A 20,974-nucleotide genomic window follows, 5' to 3' on the forward strand; every position below is an offset into this window, starting at 1 on the left:
CCATGTTTATTGAAAGCTTTCCTACCAGCGTTGGAATCTGCCACTTATTTCCACATCATCATTCCATTCACTTTGAACATGCTGGTCTCCATGGCAGCTGAGTCCACCAATGCAGTTCTTCAAAGGATGAGTCTGCACCTTGTCCTCAATCGGAATCATCTTAGAAAAGCAAGCCTGGAATGCTTGTAGGGAGACAAGGCAATGAAGCCCTACATAGACAAGGCAAGTGGGGAAAGGTTCAAAGTGATAGGCTCCTGGCTACCTGCAAGTCCATAATCTTAGCCTACAATGGTACACAGGGATATTTTATAAGCATTTTAAGCTTGCTTGCTGATGATATTTTTCTTGCTTGCTGATGATAGTTTTCTTCCTTGCACTTTGGCCAGTTGAATTAATTACTGTGATTGGGATAATTACAGTAGAGAAAATAGATTCAGCTACACTTTTGCTCTCCTCCCGACTCTATTGGCAGCAACTCGGGTGAAACAAACAAATTTGTCAGACATCATGGCTACTGTTTGCTGATCCTTAGAAGCAGGGGTGAAAGGTGGCAGTAAGATCAGAATGACCCAAGACATTGTTCATGGATATAGACAAGGTGGCTGGTGTGGCTAGGGACTTCCAGGGCAGAAGTCACCTCAACCTTTCAGTGGGGTATCTCAAATGAGATACCTCTGGGTACCTCTGATTGTCGAGCCCCAGACACTTTCCATGAATTAGAAAGCTATTTTCTTTCCAGATATCTTGCATGCATGGCAGTGACATGTAGTGAGCTTCAGGTCCAGGGAAACATAGCCACATATACAAGCTCCCCCTTCCCCCTTAAGATCAGTCTCACAGAGTCTTCCTTGAAAAACAAACTCCCCCCCCCCCATAAATAAAAAAAAAATACCTCTTCTTTCCCCATTCAGAGCTAGGGAGAGCCCAGGGGCATCTCCCCTGAGTAACTGAAAAGCTGCCTCTTCTGGTGCTTTAGTTCACTGCACAGTCTTCCTGCCTTTTCATGGCTTAAAAAAAAGAAGGGAGGCACAGTGACAGTGGTCCTTCCTCTCCAGGTATTGCGTACATGCCTTGCTGGAGCTCCAATGCTTGAGGCCCATAGGATTGGGCCCTAAATCCCCACACAGTGATGCGTTCGAAAGGGGCTCCATCTGGGTCAGATTATTTTAAATGCTGAATCCTGTAACAGGCCAAAGTATAATGACCGCCATTTTGAAAGTCAACCATTTCTGTCGTCCTCAGCTCCCAATTGGCTCTTGGAAGTACAGGGAAAGGAATCTTTCTGGCATGATAAGTCTTACCTCTGCCAGGAACAGAGCGGCAATGCCTCTTCCAGCCTAATCCCATGATTAGGTGTTTGTTTTCTGTTTCCAGCAAGTAAGACAGGATCACAGCCCAATCCTATGCATGTCTACACAGATGTAAGTCCCAGTGTGTTCGGTGTATCATTTACCCTATCTTATTTACTCCCCTCTCTTCTCATGCAGCAGGGAAGGTTATTTGCTTTAGAACAAATATCTAGGGCCCTAGATAAAGGCCTTGGACATTTGTTCTAAAACTTCACAGCTGATCCATATGAAGGGACAAAGCCAAAACAGCCCAACAGAGAAGAGCGTTTACATCGGTCATCCAAACAGAATTTTTATTCTACATACCTATTATAACAGCTGCATTTGGTTGGGACGCACAATGAACAATTAGGGCAAGTCCCAAATTTACATAGTCTCACTCAAACATTTCACAGATTTGTTAGAATAAGAGAGCAGGGAAAATGAGAATGTCTACTGGATAGTTGACTGCTTTCTTATTAATTGCTCTCAGATCAGGTCTGAGATTAATTAAGGTCAGCAGATTAATTGCTTCAGATCAGGTCTCAGTATAATAATGTAACGTTGGGGAGAAAAAATGCAGATCAGCAACCCAATACTTGAGGCCAAGATGGAGAAGATCTTCACAGCCACCATGTATTTTCCTCTTGTGCTCAGGTAGGCCAGTGGGCCTGTGCTGTATCCAGCGTAAGATTGGGGCCAAAAGCAACACAGCTTAAGGCAAGGAGAATTGCTTCCCCTTATCCTGTGGTGCAGCAGGCCGCCGGTGGGTCTCCTCAGATCTGCGCCACCTGATGAGATGGCGCAAATTCGAGCAGCCTGGAGCCACACTGTGCTGCCTGGGAATGTGGTCAAGATCCGGCATAACTGCCTGATCCTGGCCCCGCCTCCGTCTCCCCGCCCACCCGCACCCAGGAATGCCTTACTACACTTTTGTGACACCCCCAGGCCAGTGTAAGGGACTCGTCCCATCCCAAGTAGGGGTTGGGATTGCGCCCAAACACACACAACCCAATCAGTGTGGAGTCATACAATTATACACAATCCCTAAAATAGGGTGGAGGGGATAATTCCTTACAGGAGACGTTTCTGAATCCGTTCCCGAGAAGCCTGTTGCTTGAAGGAAAAATTAGGGAAAAGGTAATGGATATGAGATGTGACCCCACCAATGAGAATATCACCCGGCTGGTACCACTCATGCGGAATATGTACTGCGCACTTCACAGAATGTACGTTGCACACCAAGGGAGGGAAGAGCAGCAGCAGTAATAATAGAGAAGTCGCCATACCGATGGCAAAGCTTTCTTGTAGCCAGGGATTTTGTGCCTCTATAGAACCAACTCGGAGTTTCTGCCAAGGTGAAAACAAGTTGATCTGGACGTCAGCTGACACTTCGAATACATTTCTTAGCAGAAATGTATTTCTGATGCATTTCGAATACATTTCTGACCCTCAGCCGTGTTAGGAAAGCAGGACTTGAATGCTGTGAAGCCAGGCAAGGAAAGGGGTCAAACAGCACAAATGGGCAGAGCCCTCCCTGCCTACTACAAGCTGGGAACTGTACAGTGTAGTTTTTATACCCATTCTCGGACTGGCTCATTGATATTTTTCGAAGGCCTGCTTGGAAACCACACGCACTTTGGTCTTGCAAATTAATGACAGCAATTGTCATAATTACAGAATGGGAACCAATTTTGTGACTCTTTGTTCTCCACGTTCAGTAGCTGAACTGGGAAAGCAAACGGTTTTTTTTTCCCCCCCAGACCTCACAGCTACTGTTTGCTGCTTCATAGTGGAACACTAATTGGGTAGGGCAGTGTTTCTCAAACTGTGGGTCACAAGCCCATTTCAGGTGGGTCCCCATTCATTTCAATATTTTATTTTTAATATATTAGACTTGATGCCACCATGGTATGTGATCGCATTTGGGGAGATGTTGCAGACCTGTACTTTTAACAAGCTACTATGTACATTCTTTTAACAATGATAGTCAATGGGACTTACTCCTGGGTAAGTGTGGGTAGGATTGCAGCCTAAAATGTTCATGCTTTTCATGGGCAGGAGGTCTGGTCTAGAGGGTAGAGCCTCCGTCTGCCTGAAGATAACATCCACAAGGTCGCCAGTTCGAGGCCACCGGCACCGTGCGACCTTGAAGCAGCTGACAAGCTGAAGCTGAGCTATTTCCATCTGCTCTGAGCGTGGGAGGATGGAGGCCAGAATGTGAAGCCAGATCGGATTGAAACACCTGAATGTAGTGGTTCTTGAAAGAGAGAACCTTCTTTCAATTGTAAAAATCCCTATTTAATAAGGGATTTGGATAAGCCTGCCTATGTAAACCGCCTTGAATAAAGTCTTGAATAAAGACCAAGAAAGGCGGTATATAAATACCTGTTATTATTATTATTATGCTTGAATGATGTCACTTCCGGTCATGACATCACTTCTGGTGGGTCCTGACAGATTCTAATTCTAAAAAGTGGGTCCTGACACTAAACGCTTGAGAACCACTGGGGTAGGGAGTTCAGAGTGACCCATAAGATGGAATCTGTAAGGAAAGGAACATGCTTGGAAAATAAATGGATACACTATCATAGGACCTCTGTCCTTCCTATGAGAAAATAAAAAAAATGCCAAAGCTGTACATTCAGGGTGACCTGGTGTCCTCTTTTTCCAGGACATGCCCTCTTTTTTGCCTCGTGTCCTAGAAAAGAACCCAAATGTCCACCTTTTCCCTGTGAGCAGGCAGTGCAGAGCCTTCTCGAATTTAATAAATCATATGTAATATAGTTTCTAATTTAATAATAAGTAAAACAGTGTTTAAATGAGCCACATTAAATCAATATATGAGTGTTTTTTCAGCTTTTATTTTATCGTCCTACATTTTTCTTGGATGTCCTACATTTTGGAATACCTTGTCTTCTTTTGTGGTTATGACATCTGGTCACCCTGTACACGTTCTTAGCAGTGGGTTTTCAAAAGGATTCATGTTTCACTTGCTCTCTATACATTCAAAAATCAGTCCAATTTGCATCTCTTTTAAGATTTCTGAAGTCTTCATTGGAAACTTGTCTCCACTGGAGACTTCATTGAAGACTCAACCATGCTCCTTGAAGCATTTGGTGGGCCACTGTGAGATACAGGAAGCTGGACTAGATGGGCCTTTGGCCTGATCCAGTGGGGCTCTTCTTATGTTCTTATGCTCTTAAATCTCAGTTACCTAATCAATGCACCTCCAAACCATGCCCTGTGGGCCGGATCCAGTGCATCGAGACTACTGTTCTGGGCATGGTGCAGTCATGGTGAAGCCTTCTCTGCAGACACCATTTGTCAAGCCTGACCTTCACAGAGCCTCACATCAGGGAGCCACTTCCCCCAGGAAGTTGGGGCACAGAGACTTTGCAGTGATATGCAGAGGAAGCAGCTACCTGACGTGAGGCTCTGCAAAGATTGTACGTGATGAATGGTGGCCGTTGGGTGGAATGGTAAGGCCTTGCCACCACTTCACCACTCTTGGAATGGCAATCTTGGTTCACCACGACTTGCTGGTTAATCCAGTATAGATTCCTGTTCATCACCCTCATACTTTATACCACATATTGGGGAGTCTGCGTGATGAATCCCAGGTGCATAGGGTGTGATCCATCCGATCAGATCAACTGGCTTCTAATCTAAGCAGTGCAGCAAGGCACATTGGACTCAGTCAGCTCAACCAGAGAGAATGCGTCAGGGCCACTACCTGGTGATAAGAGTTGCCCATGCTTTTTGTGCACCAACATCCTCCTCCTCTTGGTTTGATATAATGGTCCTGTCATGCTGCCGAAGAGAAAGCATGAATGAGTAGTTTGGGCCTTTAAGAGGAAGTGGGCAGGCAAGAAAGAGCAGCAGCAGCTTCTTTTTGAAGCACTATTATTCTGGGGATGCCCCTGGCATGAGTTTCTGGCCCAGGGTATCGAGTTTCCCCTCCCTTCCCAAAATCAGGCAAACCATTGCTCACGACTCACTGGGTTTCCCTCCTGAACCCTCCTTATCCCTTTCTTCTCGCCCACTGGTGCCTTATTCTTTGGTCTCCCTGAGAAGCTGGCTGTACCGCAACTACTTAGCCTCATGGTTGCCTTTCCACTTCTGTGTTCCAGAGAAATCATTCCAGCTGATTAAAGAGAGGAAATTTGGGCATTGAGCTTTCTCCCTATCTTCACCTACAAGGCCCTCTAGCCTCTATGTTTATCCTCTGATGTCCCTGTTCCAAACCTGTTCATAGAGGCTCATGTCCAATGTATTTTTAATTGGCTTACAGCCCAGTCCTATTCCTCCTCCCACGATGCAGCTTGCATAAATAATAAATAAAATAAGCTAAAGTAAAATAATTCAAGTAAAATGTCTGTATTTTAATAGTTAAGAAAGGAAGATTATCTGGAGGCCAGTTTTGAAGTTCACAATTGTCAAATTCAACCTCTGTTGGGAAACCAAGAAAAAACACAATCTCTCACATAAGCACATTATTAACAGTATTTATTAACAGTATTTATATACCGCTTTTCAACTAAAAGTTCACAAAGCGGTTTACAGAGAAAAATCAAATAACTAAATGGCTCCCTGTCCCAAAAGGGCTCACAATCTAAAAAGATGCAAATGAATACCAGCAGACAGCCACTAGAACAGACAGTGCTGGGGTGAGGTGGGCCAGTTACTCTCCCCCTGCTAAAAAAAGGAGCAATCACTTGAAAAAGTGCCTCTTACCCAATTAGCAGGGGTTAACATCTTCACAATGTTTAAAACAGAGTTTTCCTTCTACGAAAACATCACAGTCATTTCATTGGGTGGAGATATGCGAGGGGTGTAGATGGGATTCTTATTCAGAATCATCCGAGGCTCCACCTTTGGATAGACCACAGACTCTTTCCATAAATCAGGCCCTTGAGAGTGGAAAAAACAGAATAATCATTGGATATCTCATCGTTGTCTTCGTCTTAACTGTTCTCGTTTGTTCAAATCAGGCCGCAGTATAATGATGTAGCATTTGGGAGAAAAGATGCAGCCCAGTAGGCCAGCACTGGAGGCCAAGATGGAGAAGATCTCCACAGTCACCATATATTTTCCTTTGGTGCTCAAGTAGGTTGGCACAAAGGACAGCCACACACTGCCAAAGACCAGCATGCTGAAGGTGATGAACTTGGCTTCATTAAAGGTGTCTGGCAATTTCCTGGCTAGAAAAGCCACACTGAAGCTGACAGAGGCCAGGAAACCCATGTAACCCAGGACAAAGTAGAACATGGAGGCTGAACCTTCGTTACACTTGACTATGATTTCTTCAGACAGTGAGTTCATGTCCAGCTCTGGGAATGGAGGGGAAATACCCAACCAAAAGGCACAGATGCCTACTTGAAGAAGGGAACATGAAAACACAATGGAATGTGCCAATCTTTTCCCCACCCATTTCCGGAAAATGTGTCCTGGGTTGGAGGCCGTGAATGCTGAAACCACTGTGATGGTTTTGGCTAAAACAGAAGAAATCGCAGTGGAGAAGGTGATGCCAAAAACCATTTGTTGGAGGAGGCAGGTCATTTCTTGTGGCTCTCCAATGAAGAGCAAAGAGCAGAGGAAGCAAAGGAGGAGGGAAATTAGGAGAACATAGGTGAGGCTTCGGTTGTTGGCTTTGACAATTGGAGTGTCCCTTTGCTTGATGAAGATTCCCAACACCAGAGCTGTGATTGCAGCCAGGAAAAGAGCCAAGGCAGCTAAAGTCATGCCCAGACATTCTGTATATGATAAGAAGCTTGGTTTCTTTGGAAGGCACTGATCTTGATGCTCGTTTGGATAGTGATCTTCCTTGCAAGGAACACAGTAATCCATGTCTGAAAAAGGAACACATACTGCTACAGGTTGAGCCTTGTTATTTGAAATGGTTGCATTCATAGAACTCACCTGGATGGCAAAAATCACATTAAAGCAAATCCATTTAAAAAACAACGTCCCTTTGCTGGGCAATTTAAAAACAGCCTTGCGGGCTTTGTGATGTAAGATGGAGTCATTAGGCAGACAAGCCATCAATCAGTCTCTCTCCAGGTGCTTCACTCCGACCTGATTCATCCCTTTACCCAGATCGAAGTAAAGTGATTGAATGCAAAGTGATCATTTTTCTTTCACGTGTTCGGGGGAAGGGAGGGGTGGCTTGTCTTGGAGTGAAGCTGTTCTAAGTGCCTGGAGAAAAAATGATTGATGGATTGTCAGCCGGCTGCCCTTTCTTGCATTAATGAGGCTATTCTTAAACAACTTTTTTTCCTTTAAATTAAAGGGCTCTTCTCATCGTGTTGAGATAAAACTGCAGGTAAAAAAATCTGTGGATAATTAGGTTGTACCTGTACTATATTTTTAGCAAGAACTGCCTTGTATGTGGCGTATAGGACTGAACCATTATCTCATGCAGCGAAATAAGGGAATTATTTGATAGGATGTGATGTGATAGGTGATAGGATGGATGTTCCTCAGCAGAATTCTGGTGAGGTATTTGCCCTTTTCCCTCAGCAGTCTTTCTCCTTAAAGAAGAACTGTGTACATTAGCCTCTAACAGCGGTATAGTTAATGGGGGAGTTGGCAGGTTGGAGAACAATTTTGGGACCTCTCCTACAATAGTAGCAAACTGAGAAATTTGCCTAAGGGCATATGTGCCCTGTTTCAGATGAAGATGAGAACCACTTCATAACTCCTGCCATGTTAAAAGGCTCCAATGTTAAGTTATCAAAGGAGCTTTCAGCAGCAGCTAGAATATAGTGGCTGATGCTACTGAAGTTTATTTATACAATCTTATTCAAATCTCTGCTTGGCAATGCAGCAGCAACAGCGCAGTTTCTGCTGCATCCTGTAAGGGAGTTTTGGCTACTGGAGGTCTCCTTGGGGTAAGTGGACATTGGTCCCCTTACCTGGCGGCAGGGCCCAGCACCTGCTATGCGTCAACTCAGACCTGCACCAGCTCAATCACTGGCACAAGTCCACATTGACCTGGGAAGGCACATCAGGCCTGGGGAGGGGGTTGGTCAAGATTCCATGTGGGATGTTGCTGCCAAACCCACCCTAATCCTGGGTCTGATCTGCCCTCCTCCCCTGCTCCATCACTGCCCCGTTCTGTACACCCCATTCCCGCTTCACCCACCACTGCCTTGTTCAACGCCAGTCCCATCTCCCTCCAACTCCCTGTTTTGGCTTACTTCTCAGTAGACCTGCTGGCACATGTGGGAAGGTTCTGGCCTTCCTGCTGGCATGCCAGCAGGACACACTTTATGGTTGCTTTTACGCAGCTGACACCAGCAGAACAAGTGTCCTTCGGCAGAGCAGACCAATAGAATTGGACTGTTAGAAAAGTTAAGACACTTTGATCTTCAGTGATGTATTTATGGAAGAATCCTTTTTCCAAGCCAACGAGCCAGAGCTGAAATCCAAATTTTGATTCAGGTAGGATATCAGACAAAGAGCAAGGCCTACATGATTGAAAGGATCCATGTTTTTCACAGGTTTGGGGACTTAAGAAATCCCAGATCTTTCCCATGAGTTTGGCATTTTACACTGAAACGTGGTGGTTACCAATCCTTTTACTCAGAGACTGACTTGGACTTTTTTCTCCAAGTATTGTTGGACTTACAGCACAATCCTAAACATGCCTACTCAAGGGTAAGTCCCACAGAGTTAAATAGGACATAGCCCAATCCTATTCTTTCTCCCCCCCCCCCCCCGCTGATGCAGTGGTGTTGAAATGGCTACTGCTGCATCCTGGGGGGCGGGAGTTGTAGCTCTGTGAAAGGGAACAATCATTCCCTTATGTGGGGGTTAGCCTCCACGGTGCTGGGGGGGCGGTCTACTCAGCCCTGCACTAGCTAAACAGCTGACTCAGATCTGCTTTGACCCATGCGGTGGGACCAGGTCCAGGAAGGAGATTAGGATTCCAGAACTGCTTGCACCCCTTTTCCAGACCCAATCTACCCTCCCCCTTCCCCCACTCCGTGTTGTTCTCCCTCCTGCCCCATTCTGCCCTTCCCTCACCTCTCCTTCCTTCCCTGCCATCTTATTGTTATCGATGAGGAGCTCCAGATCTGCTGCCATGGGTGAGAAGGCTCTAGCCTCCACCCCCCCCCCCAGCACGCCAACAACACACTACTCTGACAGAGCACCTTTTACAACTGGTACTGACTGCTTTATGGCAGTCACATTAGCGGAAGAGTCACTTGATGATGACCATTTAAGATTGGGCCATTATTCTCAGGTAAATGTGTATAGGATTTCAGCCAGAATGTGGGTGAGATTTTTTTTTATAGTTAAGTTTCAAAAGTTCTTCCAAGGACACTGGTGCTCCTGGCATAAGAACATAAGAACAGCCCCACTGGATCAGGCCATAGGCCCATCTAGTCCAGCTTCCTGTATCTCACAGTGGCCCCCCAAATGCCCCAGGGAGCACACCAGATAACACAAGACCTGCATCCTGGTGCCCTCCCTTGAATCTGACATAGCCCATTTCTAAAATCAGGAGGTTGCACATACACATCATGGCTTGTAACCCATAATGGATTTTCCCTCCAGAAACTTGTCCAATCCCCTTTTAAAGGCGTCCAGTTTTATGGCAGACTAACATAATGAGATGTTTATTTCTTAATGCCTTACCTCTTCGGTTTGAGACCAACCCTTGTGCACACGGAGCACAATCATAGCAGCAAAATTTCTCCCCCTCCTTCCATTTCTTGCTGGAACCAGGCTGGCATTGGTCACTGCAGACAGACAAGGGTGGCACCTGTCCTTAAATAAGAGGAAGACTTAACACTGAAGATGTTTGGGAAAGTTTTGCTGTACAGATGATGTTCCAGTTAACAAGAGGGGTGATGAATAGTGCAGAATATTATTTTTTTTAAGCTCATGCATGACACATTCTATGGGATGGAGACATAATGTCATAAACACAAATGGAAGACAATTAAAGTTTCCATGCTCGGACATACTTGTGGTCTCCCTATGTGAATAATAACCAGCTGCAGCTGGTATCCACCCACTCCCTCCCATCCCAAATCCCACCTGCCCCCTCCTCACCCATACAAATCAAATCAAAGCCTTTATTGGCATTATCAATAAAACCAGGATGTTAAACAGAGAATTTACCATGTGCATTAGACTCAACTTCTTGAGACAATTCTTGAATATATACAATAAAAGTACTTTGCCATGATAGTCGTTAAACTCTCGTTTCTGCTGGTTAGTAAATGTCTAACCATGTCATTGTCAGATCCACTAAGACTTTGAAAAAGGGTATAAACACTGGCTCCTTAGATCAGAATAGTAATCACAGTTTAATAGAATGTGAGGGAGTGTCTCAATAGAACCTGAATTATAAGAACATACTTTGGATTGTTGAGCATTGAACCTGGCTTTCATCTCATTCGAGGGGAAAGCGTTGAATCTGGATAGGGAAAACACTCAGTGCTCCTGCGGTTTTGTTAGAAAATTTAAATAATTGCTGCCCAAATCAGCTGCCCAGGATAAGCCAAAGTGAAGTGGGGAGCAGGTTTCTTTTGGCCTCAGGTAAAAGCTCTTATTTTTCAATGTCCCTTAACCGGGTACGTAAGGTATTAGATGTGATTGCCCATGGCATCGTGCCCAACCTCACCCATACATTACCCATACCTACCTGCCACGTTCTTCCCACTGCTGGTCCCCTTGCCAGCTTATCTGTAGTTCTGCGTGTAACTCACTGTGGAAGCTGGCCACCAACATCACCACCAGTTCTAAATGGTCAACAGCAGTGCACTGTGTGTGCTACAATATGACCACTTGCAATAGTAAATCTTGGTTCCACTGCCTTAAAGCCTAGTTAGGATGGGACCATAAATCTGGCCAGGAAGTTGGAGAAGAGAGCTAGGGTTGGAGACCATTTATTAGCACACCTAACAACTTTGTCTGCTCAAAGTAAGGCTGCTCCTAGGAGATGGTTGTCTATACGGTAAAATGTGCTGTGTAAGCAAGATGTAGAGACCCATGGAATTTTCTAAGGATCAGCTAAAGCGGATTCCCAGCTAACCTGAAAACATGGAGAGGGTGTTTGTGTTGACAAGAAAAAGTGTGGCCTTCTCTTGACATGTTATTTGCCTGAATTGTGCTCGCACAGCAAACACCCAAGGTCTGTAACTGTGTCTCTCTACACATATTAAAGAAATTTAGGTTTTGTCAGGTAATATACATCTTCCCCCAAACAATCTTTACTCTACCTGAGTGAAATCTTCATGCCACTCAATTCTGTCCTCATTAATGGTGAATTTTCCACCGGAAGCAGTTTCAGGATCCAATCTCCCCACATTGACCCTAACATAGGAGTCATTCAGGAATGTGATCAAGTTTGTAATATCAAATCCAGCTGCTAATTCTCCATGCTTGTTGAACTTAATCTCATCTCCACAACTGTTATTGAATGAGACCCTCAGAAGAAATGAGTGAAGCTGATGGAAAGAGCCAAAAAAGCAATGGGAATATAGTCAGAACTATAGCCTGTGATAATGCTCCCCAAACGATGAAAAATACATTTCCTGGATGGATTTAAATTCCTTTTGTTCTGAGAGAGGAAGAGGTTAGAAATATGATTCCTCCATATGTTACGTTGGGCCACAGCTCCTTTAGGAATGATATACACAGAGAATATGGCAAAACATTGATCTCTATCATTGTACCAATTGATTAGTACACTGATCAGAAGAACTTTTTCACATTTTTATACCACTCTTCGTTCAAAGAGCTTAGGGTCGTGTACACAACTGCTCCCCTCCTTTTGTCTTCACAACAACCCTGTGAGATAGGTGAGGCTGAGAGAAAGTGACTGGCCCAAGGTCACCCTGGAAACATCATGGCTGAAGGGGGATTTGAATCTGGATCTTCCAGGTTTAAATCCACCTCTGAAACCACTACAGCACTCTGGCTCTCACAGAATTTTTTGAACTTTTGAGAGGATCCATGAAAGAGCACTGAAGGTGTTAATAAAGTGGAGTTTTTGATGCATTGATCAAAGGAGCTTGGGGAGATAACTAAGAAAGGAGATGGGTGGCCATGTCCTGTATTGATCTGGTAGCCGATGGCATGCTGACATCTTCACGTTACAGGTTGAATATCTCTTATCCAGTATTCCAAAATATGGGATATTCAGGACTTTTTTGAGTGCCAAAATGACTTTTTGAAAACTTTTTTGCCTAAAGAAATAAAATCACAGACTGTGTTTCGTGCACAAACCTTGTTCTATGCACAAAATTTAATATTTTTTAAAAAATGTATAAAATTACTTTCAGGCTATGTGTATAAGGGATATATGAAACACAAATGAATTTTTTTTTGTTTAGACTTGGGCACCATCTCCAAGATCTCTATGTCTTATTATGTATATGCAAATATGCCAAAATATGGACAAATCCAATATTCGAAATACTTCTGGTCCCAAGCACTTCAAATAAGGGATGCCCAACCTGTATCATGGTATGGTATGTTTGCTACTGAAATTAAAGTAATAGTGCACTGTCAGTGATGAAACATTACCAGCCAGGGTTCCATGTTCAGTCTGCTTCTAGAGGAATACATGAGATAAAAGGCATGTGCCACAGCATAGATGGCATTATAGATACCGTAGCTATAGCCAGTCATGCTCATTTCAAAAACAGGTGCAGGGAGGCTCTCCAGATCCTCCTCTCCGGTACATTGTCTTCTACTCCTTGGAGGCACACCAAGTTTTGGGAACGAACAGCTGAATGCATGCTCCCAGAAAATCTTCACAAAGCCATTGTTTTTCTCTTCCAAAGGGTCTATATTCTGAAGAAATTCTGTGAATCCAAGAGGCTCATTTGAGTGAACTGAGAAGAAGAGAGCCCCATGGAACACGCCATCATGGAATGGTTGTATATTCAACATCTTGAAATAGGCGTTGCTTACAAAATCAGTCTGGACAGTCATAATCCACACTTTCCCAGCAGGGATTTCATATCCAGGAATGATCTGAGGAATCACATTTCTTGAGAACCATAATTTGGTCGTTAATGCTAAAATGTTTGACATTCCCCCATAGAAAACAATTGTATTGGCTTTGTTCTCCAGGAGCACAGACATATCTTTCATTATTTCACTGATTAGTTCATTTACCATCATGAGATGGAGTTGGCCTTTATGTCTTTCAGTGAAGGCTGAACAAATTCCATTTTGGGACAGCATGGGTTCCAAGACCTGTAAGAAGTGTTCTCCAGCTTCATTATCCATAGCGAGGAGGCCGACCCATTTCCATCCAAAATGCAGACATAACTGGACAATTCCCCAGTACTGCAGGGCTTCATTGGGGACCATGCGATAAAAGGAAGGCAATTTGGAATTGTCGTTCTTTCCTGGTTCAAATGAGCCATAGGAAAACTTGGAAACAATCATTTAGTTACATTAGACAGGGAAGAATTTGAAATTCTCTCAATTCAAAGTGATAGTCATGTTTTGTACTTATTTATGAAATGATTTTTTATTTCATAATTTTGCTGCATGGAATCCTCATGGCTACTTAGAATAAAAAAAATATAAATGAATTTTCTGGTCTTTGAAACTATTTAAAGATAATCTCTGTATTTTGTGTGCGTGCGTGCGTACGTGTGTGCGTGCGTGTGCATGCGTGTGTACGTGCTGTTCAAAACATATACACCATTGGCGGTGCAGAAATCAGAAGCATTGTGATGTGAGGTTAGGAAAAGTGCTCATGAATCCTGGAGCCTGACAGCCATCTTCTCTCTGTGTCTTCCATTTTCTGAAAGTTGTCTACTTTCTCACTGGAAATTCCTCTAGTCATCCCATGAGAAGATGGCCTAACCTTCCTGTGAGAAACTGAGATGTTGGGCCCTAAAGCAAATGACCTCACCGGCAGCTAGTCCATTATATAGTGCTCTCTCAGATCTTTATTCACTGCACTTGTTTTATAAGATGCCTCTTAATGATGAGAACCCGGGAAATAGTCATGCATAGTTTATACAACATATGCATAGTTTCAGCAACATATGTCACTTTGTTGTCAATTAGACTGTTCTCTCTAATTGTGCTATTTTTAGAAACCCTTAGCCTAGCCTACACAATCTCAGGAAAGACTTAGTTCGTTGCCCCCAGGCCATGCTGATGGACACCCAGAAGGTCACATCACCCCATGAGTCCCCTAGGAATGCTGTAAGGGCAAGGCAAGGCAATACAGGGCAAGGATGTCAAACTCATTTCATACAGAGGGCTGAAGTTAGCTTTCATGGTGCCTGCTGAGGCGCAGAAGTGAGATCATTAAGCAGATGTTGACCAGAAATAAGCACTTTGTTCTCAGATAGAAACTCATTAGCTTCAAATGATAGAAGAGAAAATGTGCAAATCATGATCATATCTTCAAGAGATATGAGAGAGATCATATCATATGATCTCTCATATCATATCATAAGAGATCATATCTTCAAGAGAGCCCAATTATCATGCTGGGAGAGCCCAATTATAATGGGGGGAGCAGATAAATTGTTTCTGGGGGTCAAATTTGGACCATGGGCATTATGTTTGACACCCCTTCTCTATGCTGTTAGATTTTAGACAAATAATGCTCTTTTTATGACAACTTTGGACTGGACTCACTTCTTCCTCAGAAACCAAAAAGAACCTCCAGGCCTGGCCAGAGTCATGGACTGGAACAGATCCCATGCACAGTTCTTACCTGTGGAATCTTGTAAAGACCTAAAATGTCTGCCATAGATGAGGAGGTATCAGAGTCAAGTCCTCCAATGACTCCAAGTAAATTGTTCTTGAAGCCACAGTTATAGTTGGGGATGAACCTTGATGAATGAAAGAGGAGGTCCAGGGTGTTGCGGTAGGTCATCCTTGCATCAACGTAGCTATCATAGATATGGAATCCCAAAGAGATATTGGGCAAGATCTCAGAATTTTCATTGATCTCATCAATAGCAAATGCCAAAGCCAGTATTTGCTGGTAGAACTTGGTCACCACTCTGCAAATGAAACACCTGGCAGTTTTGAGGGAGAACCCAACAGTGCCTGCATTCATTTTAATACCTCATTGGTTCTCTCAGGCTCTAAAAGTTTACTGTGGTTGTTAGTAAAATGAACACAAAGGTCATAGTTATCCTCTGCTGATATGCGCTCTTGTGTACATGAAAGATATTTCTGCACAGCCCTATCTGCAAGTTAAATAATATTTAAAACATATCAGTGCATGCAATGCATGTACACACACTGAAATTTATCTGATTAGAATGGGTTAAATGGGTGACATTTTCATATATTTTAGAACCAAGCCAGATGTGACACAGGAGATCAGTGAACCAGATTTCACAAGTTTCCCTTGTTTGTTTTAATATAAGCAGGCAGTGAACCAAATGGAGTAGCTGAAAGGGAGTAGCCACACAAGAAGAATTTGTCTTGAAAAAGACCAAAAATTTACTAACTGTATCCTTTTAACAACCATTGCAAAATGAGTACCTAAAATAGTGAGATCTCACAAGCTTGTGAACCAAAGCAGAAACCAAATTGGATAAACTCTAACACTTCTTGCCTGAGGCTCTATTAATGAAATAGGCTCTTATTAATAAAAGTAACAGAAAGTTTCACATCTAAGTTCTTATTCTGGATTTCCAGTTTGGCCAGTCCGAACGGATCCTGAACATTTCACTGCATTCCACGAGAACATCCACAATTGGAACCTCTCTTTGGTGGTCTGCTTATAAAGTTTTCCTTGGAAAACTTTGAACTGGAATCCAACCAAAAAGTTACAGATAAAATTTTATGTGCCAGTTCGTGAGAGTTGAAATCTAATTTATCACAATCCAAAATGTTCTGTTGCCAGAGTATATAGATTTTTTAAAATGTCTTCTAAGCATTTCATATTTTTTTAAATTTATGGTTTATATTCCTCCCTTCTTTAAAAAAGAATATAAAAAGCATAGCTCTTCCCACCCCCAAACAATCAGATCCAGTGGTATAGCTAGAAGGGGTGCAAAGCACTAAGTTTTGCAGGGAGCCTCACTGTGGTATGCAAGTGGCATTCGCTTCTGTTTCACTCCCCAGCCTGGAATGGCTCCAAAGGGGAGGCAGAGAGGCTGCCTGCATGCTGCGGTGAGGCTCCCTCCAAAACTTAGTGCTTTGCCCCCCTCTAGCTATGCTACTGTATTCATGCAAATATGCACAATCCCTAAAATAGATCTGAATATCACTTTATGGGAGAGGGGAGACAACTCCTTACACTGGATGATCTTGAATTTGCTCCCGAGGTTGTCTCCTGAAGAAAAATGTAGTTGAAGCATAAAAGATATGAGTTGCAATCCCACCAATGCAAATTTCACCTGGTTGGTGCCACTCATGTGGAATGTGAATGGGCACATTTCCCGTGCATTTTTCAGCATGTGCTTTGCACACTGTTTTAGGGAGCACCAGTAACAGCAGCAACAACAGAGACACCTCCATGATGATGAACAAGCTTCCCTGTCCTTATTCTTAACAGTGTTAGAAAAGCCAGACTTGAACGCCCTTTCCTGGAATTTGAAACCTGATTTAGACAAGGAAAGGATCAAAGCAAGTGAGCTCTGTCTGCCTGCGGTCCCTGATCTGAGCTAGACAGTTCAATTATACAGTGCAGTTTTAATAACCTCTCTCAGACCTGCTCACTGAAATTTTTTCTAGTGCCTGCTTGGAAAGCACATGAGCTTTGGCCTTGGGAATCAATGCCAATAATTGTGCTAATTACAGAGGAGTTTGTAATTTCTGTTACTCTTCTCTCTTAGTGTCATCATCAGTAGCAGGACTGGAAAAGCAAAACATTTTTACCAGATCTCACAGCTTCTTTCAGCAGCTTCATGGTGGAGCGGTCACTGGGTAGTGTGGCTGGAGTGAGGCACACTGTCCCAAAACAATGGAATCAGTGAGGAAATGTGCATTTTGGAAAAAGAAATGGAAATATATTTAGGGCACAATCCTAACCAGGCCCACTCAGAAGCACCGCAGATACTCGCCTATAAGTCAATCCCACAGATAAGCCGAGGGCAGGTTTTGAGCCAACAATCATGGAATTTTCTATGACTCTTGGATAAGTTGGAGGTTAAACTTAGGGGGGTGTCTGACTATAGTTTTGTCTGATTTTACTCAAGGCCAGATCCTGAAAAATAACCCACCACTAATTGTTACCTAAGAACTGTAGTCTCTAATTTATTAAAAACATAGTAAAAGATCATAAGATACATTTTTATTCTTTTTGAATTCTAGTCTTCATCACCTTTTTGTAAGCACTGTCAGAGTAAGTGCACTGTAAACAACATACCAGTAAATCAGTGGTTCCCAACCTGGTATTCATGTACTCCCAGGGACACTCAACAGGACCTTTAAGGGTACTTGAAAAAGAATGGAATAAAGGTAGAAAAAGGCAGGTCATGCTCCAGAATGCCTTGCAGGACAGGAATGCCTTGCAAGGACCAGCAAGGCAGGAAGGGAGGTAGCTAGTTGGCTGTGAAAGCCCCACCAATAGCTAGTTTTTGGTCATCAATTCATGTATGAACCAGTGTTTGAAAACCAGCACAGTAAAAAAGCTGAAACATAATATGGAAAGTGATCAATCACCCAGAATTTCTCAGCACGCTTCTGGTGCAAAACAGTGCAAAGGCAGAGTCTTCTGTTCTTCAAACAGATGAAAAGAGAAAATATGTGATGAATACATGAAGTCTGGGCTTTCATATGGAGGAGATGTAGGCTTGTATTATTAATTACAAACATTTTGCTAATATGAAGGGTACAATTTATGGAAATGTGCTGCCAAGGGATATGCAAGTGAAAAAGTTTGGGAACCACTGCAGGAGAACCATGAATCAAATCCACCTTTAAGGTGTCTGGTGTGTTAAGCCACAAGCTCTACGTACAACATACAACCTATACCACATAACTGGGAGTGTGCAATTCAATTCACAGCAGAGAGATGGAGCTGCATATATTTGCAACCCTTTTTACTGAGAAGTAGATCCACTGCTTTCCATGGGCAAAAATTTCCCATGCTTTCCCACTGCTTTCCAAAGCAAAAATTTCACGTACTATAGGCGAGTATCTACGGTAAGTCCTATTTTGTTCAATGGGGCTTACTCTCTGGAAAGTGTGGTAAGGATTGCAGCCTTAACCTCTTCTCCTTCGATTAGAAAAGAACAGAAAAAAGCCTATAAAGTGTCAGCGATGGTTAGCGCCCCCCCCCCAAAAAAAAAAAACCCCATCACAGTCTGGAACCTAAATTAGTTTCTAAAACCAAATGAAAGTTGTAGTCCTATACATGTCTACTCAGAAGTAAGTTCTGTTATATTCAATGAAGCTTACTCCTAGGAAAGTGTACACAGGATTGTTGCCAAAATCATGCCCTGCTGTCAGGGTGTATGAGAGGGGGGCTAAAGGGGGTAATTTGTACTCAGACCCAGGGTGAGAATAATAATAATAATAATAATAATAATAATAATAATAATAATAATAATAATAATAATAATAATAAAACTTTATTTTTATCCCGCCCTTCTCCCTAATGGGACCCAGGGCAACCCAGGAGAAAGGGGTTCAAGAGCCTAAGGAGGGGAGCCAGAAATTTCCTAGTATCTTACATTTTCTGATCTGATCTGATTTTGCTGCCTGCACGTGATGATGGGGGCCAGGGCCTAGGAGGGGGGGGTAAAGGGGGTAATTTGTACCCAAGCCCAGGGTAAGAAAGGGGGCCCAGCAGCCAAAGGAGGGGGCCCAGAAATTTCCTGGGATCTTCCATTTTCCAATCTCACCCAGACTCACTGCCCATGTGGGATGCTGTCAATGCCGGGCAGGCAGGTAGACCTGACCTTTCTATTGGAAGTTTGGTAGACCTTGGCTCCTGTTCTGGCTTTTGCCACTTTCCCCCTGTTTTGCCCCCATTCTACCCACCCCATTGTCACCCCTGACTTGGTTTCATTCCCTTCCTCTTTGGGAAGCGGCCCCAAAGAAACTTGGTACCCCTTGCTAAAATTTCTCTCAGAGGCCCTGCTGGGGGCACTACCGCAGGCGCACTACTGTGGCTACTGCTGAAAGTCATACACACCAGGCCCAGGAACGCATGCACGACACTCCTTAACACAGTGTCAAATCTGGGGGGAAACCGGCCTGCAACAGTAGCTCTTTGGCTTGTGGATGTGCTTACCACGAAGACGTGTACAGGAGCTCAGAGACACAGCTGCGGGACTGCTGCTGCTGCAGAAGCAAGTTTTGGTACACGCAGGACACTTTCCATTCTAGTGTGAAATATCCCGAAATACGATGATGCTAATTTTCTGATTTAGGAGTGCGCTTGGTTTAACACACTACTGTATCTAGTGGCTGATGACATAAGTGCAGGCAATGTTTGCCCACACCTGCTTTAGAGCAGAACAGATTTTATCAAGCAAAGGCATGGTGTGCTGTTGCTTGATAAAACCTGTTTAGCTCTAAAGCAGGGGTAGGCAAACATTTTGACAGGAGGGCCACATAATCTTTCTGACACTGCGTTGGGGGGCCCGGGAAAAAAGAATTAATTTACATTTCAAATTTGAATAAATTTACATACATTTTCATAAATGAATACATTAAACACGGAACTTATATGAATGAATGAATTTGATTGAGATTACTTATAATACACATGAGAACTATAATACAGGCTGAAATCCTAACCATACTTTCCTGAGAGTAAGCCCCATTGAACAACATAGGACTTACTTCTGAGTAGACCTAGTTAGGATTGTGCCCAAAGGCATGTAGAACCACATGAGAAATATGCACTGTTTGCTACACACCTCTTGCACAGTGAAAACATACAGACCAAGCCAGAAACGCATGGAGACATTAGTTGTTCAGAGGCAATGGGAGGGCATTTAAAAACAGGCCCAGGGAAAAGCAAAAAACACATGGAGACGATAAAAGGCCTTGCTCTAATTTGGCCCACAGCTTGTGTCTGGCATTTGCGACCAGGCCAGCATGGGCTAACTTGGACCAGAGGCTCATTGGAGACTGGGGTCTCCCTGTGGCCCAGATTTGGGGTCCCCTAGTGCCACAAATGGCCCGCAGGCAGGGGTTTGCTCATCCCCTGTTCTAAAGGAATCCTCTGTTAGCCCAATTGGGAGAAGGGCAGAGTTAAAATTCTTCCATCACCACTGAACTCGGTAGTTAACCTTTGAAAGGACCATTTCTTTTAACTGTCAGGTTCGGCCGCTGCAATTAGATAGTAATTATCCTGATCTTCCTCAATGAATTGTTGTAATAAGGATAAATGAGAAAATGCAGATGCACAATTTTCAATATTATACAGTGCACTGTAACTGTTTGATAGTATTATGCCAGGGACTAGATGAGAAGCCACTGAGACGTGATTAGCCATGGGACTCATACCCCCTTTCTATGCTGAAGCCACTGTTCCTGACTTGAAGACGATTATGAATAAAATAATTCAAAGTAAAACATTGTTATTTTAATAGTTTTAAGTTAACAATAAAATAGGATACTCTGGGTTCAGCTCTAGTTATTCCAAAATTTCACCCTGAGCTTCTGCTAGGAAACCAAGAAAAATGAAACCTATGGCATAAGAACATTTTCACAATGTATAAACTTAGAGT

The 20,974-nt window shown here is 43.4% G+C and overlaps 1 protein-coding gene across 1 annotated transcript; it reads right to left on the bottom strand.

Annotated features, from left to right (window-relative positions):
- Nucleotides 1-6,278: 6,278 nt before the first annotated feature.
- LOC136653700 (vomeronasal type-2 receptor 26-like) lies at nt 6,279-15,390 on the bottom strand. The gene is made up of 5 exons (XM_066630583.1): nt 15,043-15,390; nt 12,876-13,733; nt 11,567-11,794; nt 9,975-10,101; nt 6,279-7,180 (listed from the first exon to the last, which is right to left on the bottom strand). Exons 1-5 carry the CDS (start codon nt 15,388-15,390, stop codon nt 6,279-6,281), a joined length of 2,463 nt encoding a protein of 820 aa, XP_066486680.1.
- Nucleotides 15,391-20,974: the final 5,584 nt, after the last annotated feature.

Source organism: Tiliqua scincoides, chromosome 5, assembly GCF_035046505.1.
Source record: "Tiliqua scincoides isolate rTilSci1 chromosome 5, rTilSci1.hap2, whole genome shotgun sequence".
NCBI lineage: Eukaryota > Metazoa > Chordata > Lepidosauria > Squamata > Scincidae > Tiliqua > Tiliqua scincoides.

Bases quoted from the DNA above. Each gene is read 5' to 3' on its own strand.
- LOC136653700 (XM_066630583.1), bottom strand. From the start codon at position 15,390: ATGAATGCAGGCACTGTTGGGTTCTCCCTCAAAACTGCCAGGTGTTTC. The intron at 13,734-15,042 runs GTAAGAACTGTG...ATTGTTTCCAAG, and splicing joins GTCTTTACAAGATTCCACAG to TTTTCCTATGGCTCATTTGA. The intron at 11,795-12,875 runs GTAATGTTTCAT...TCTTTCCATCAG, and splicing joins TGAACATGGAACCCTGGCTG to CTTCACTCATTTCTTCTGAG.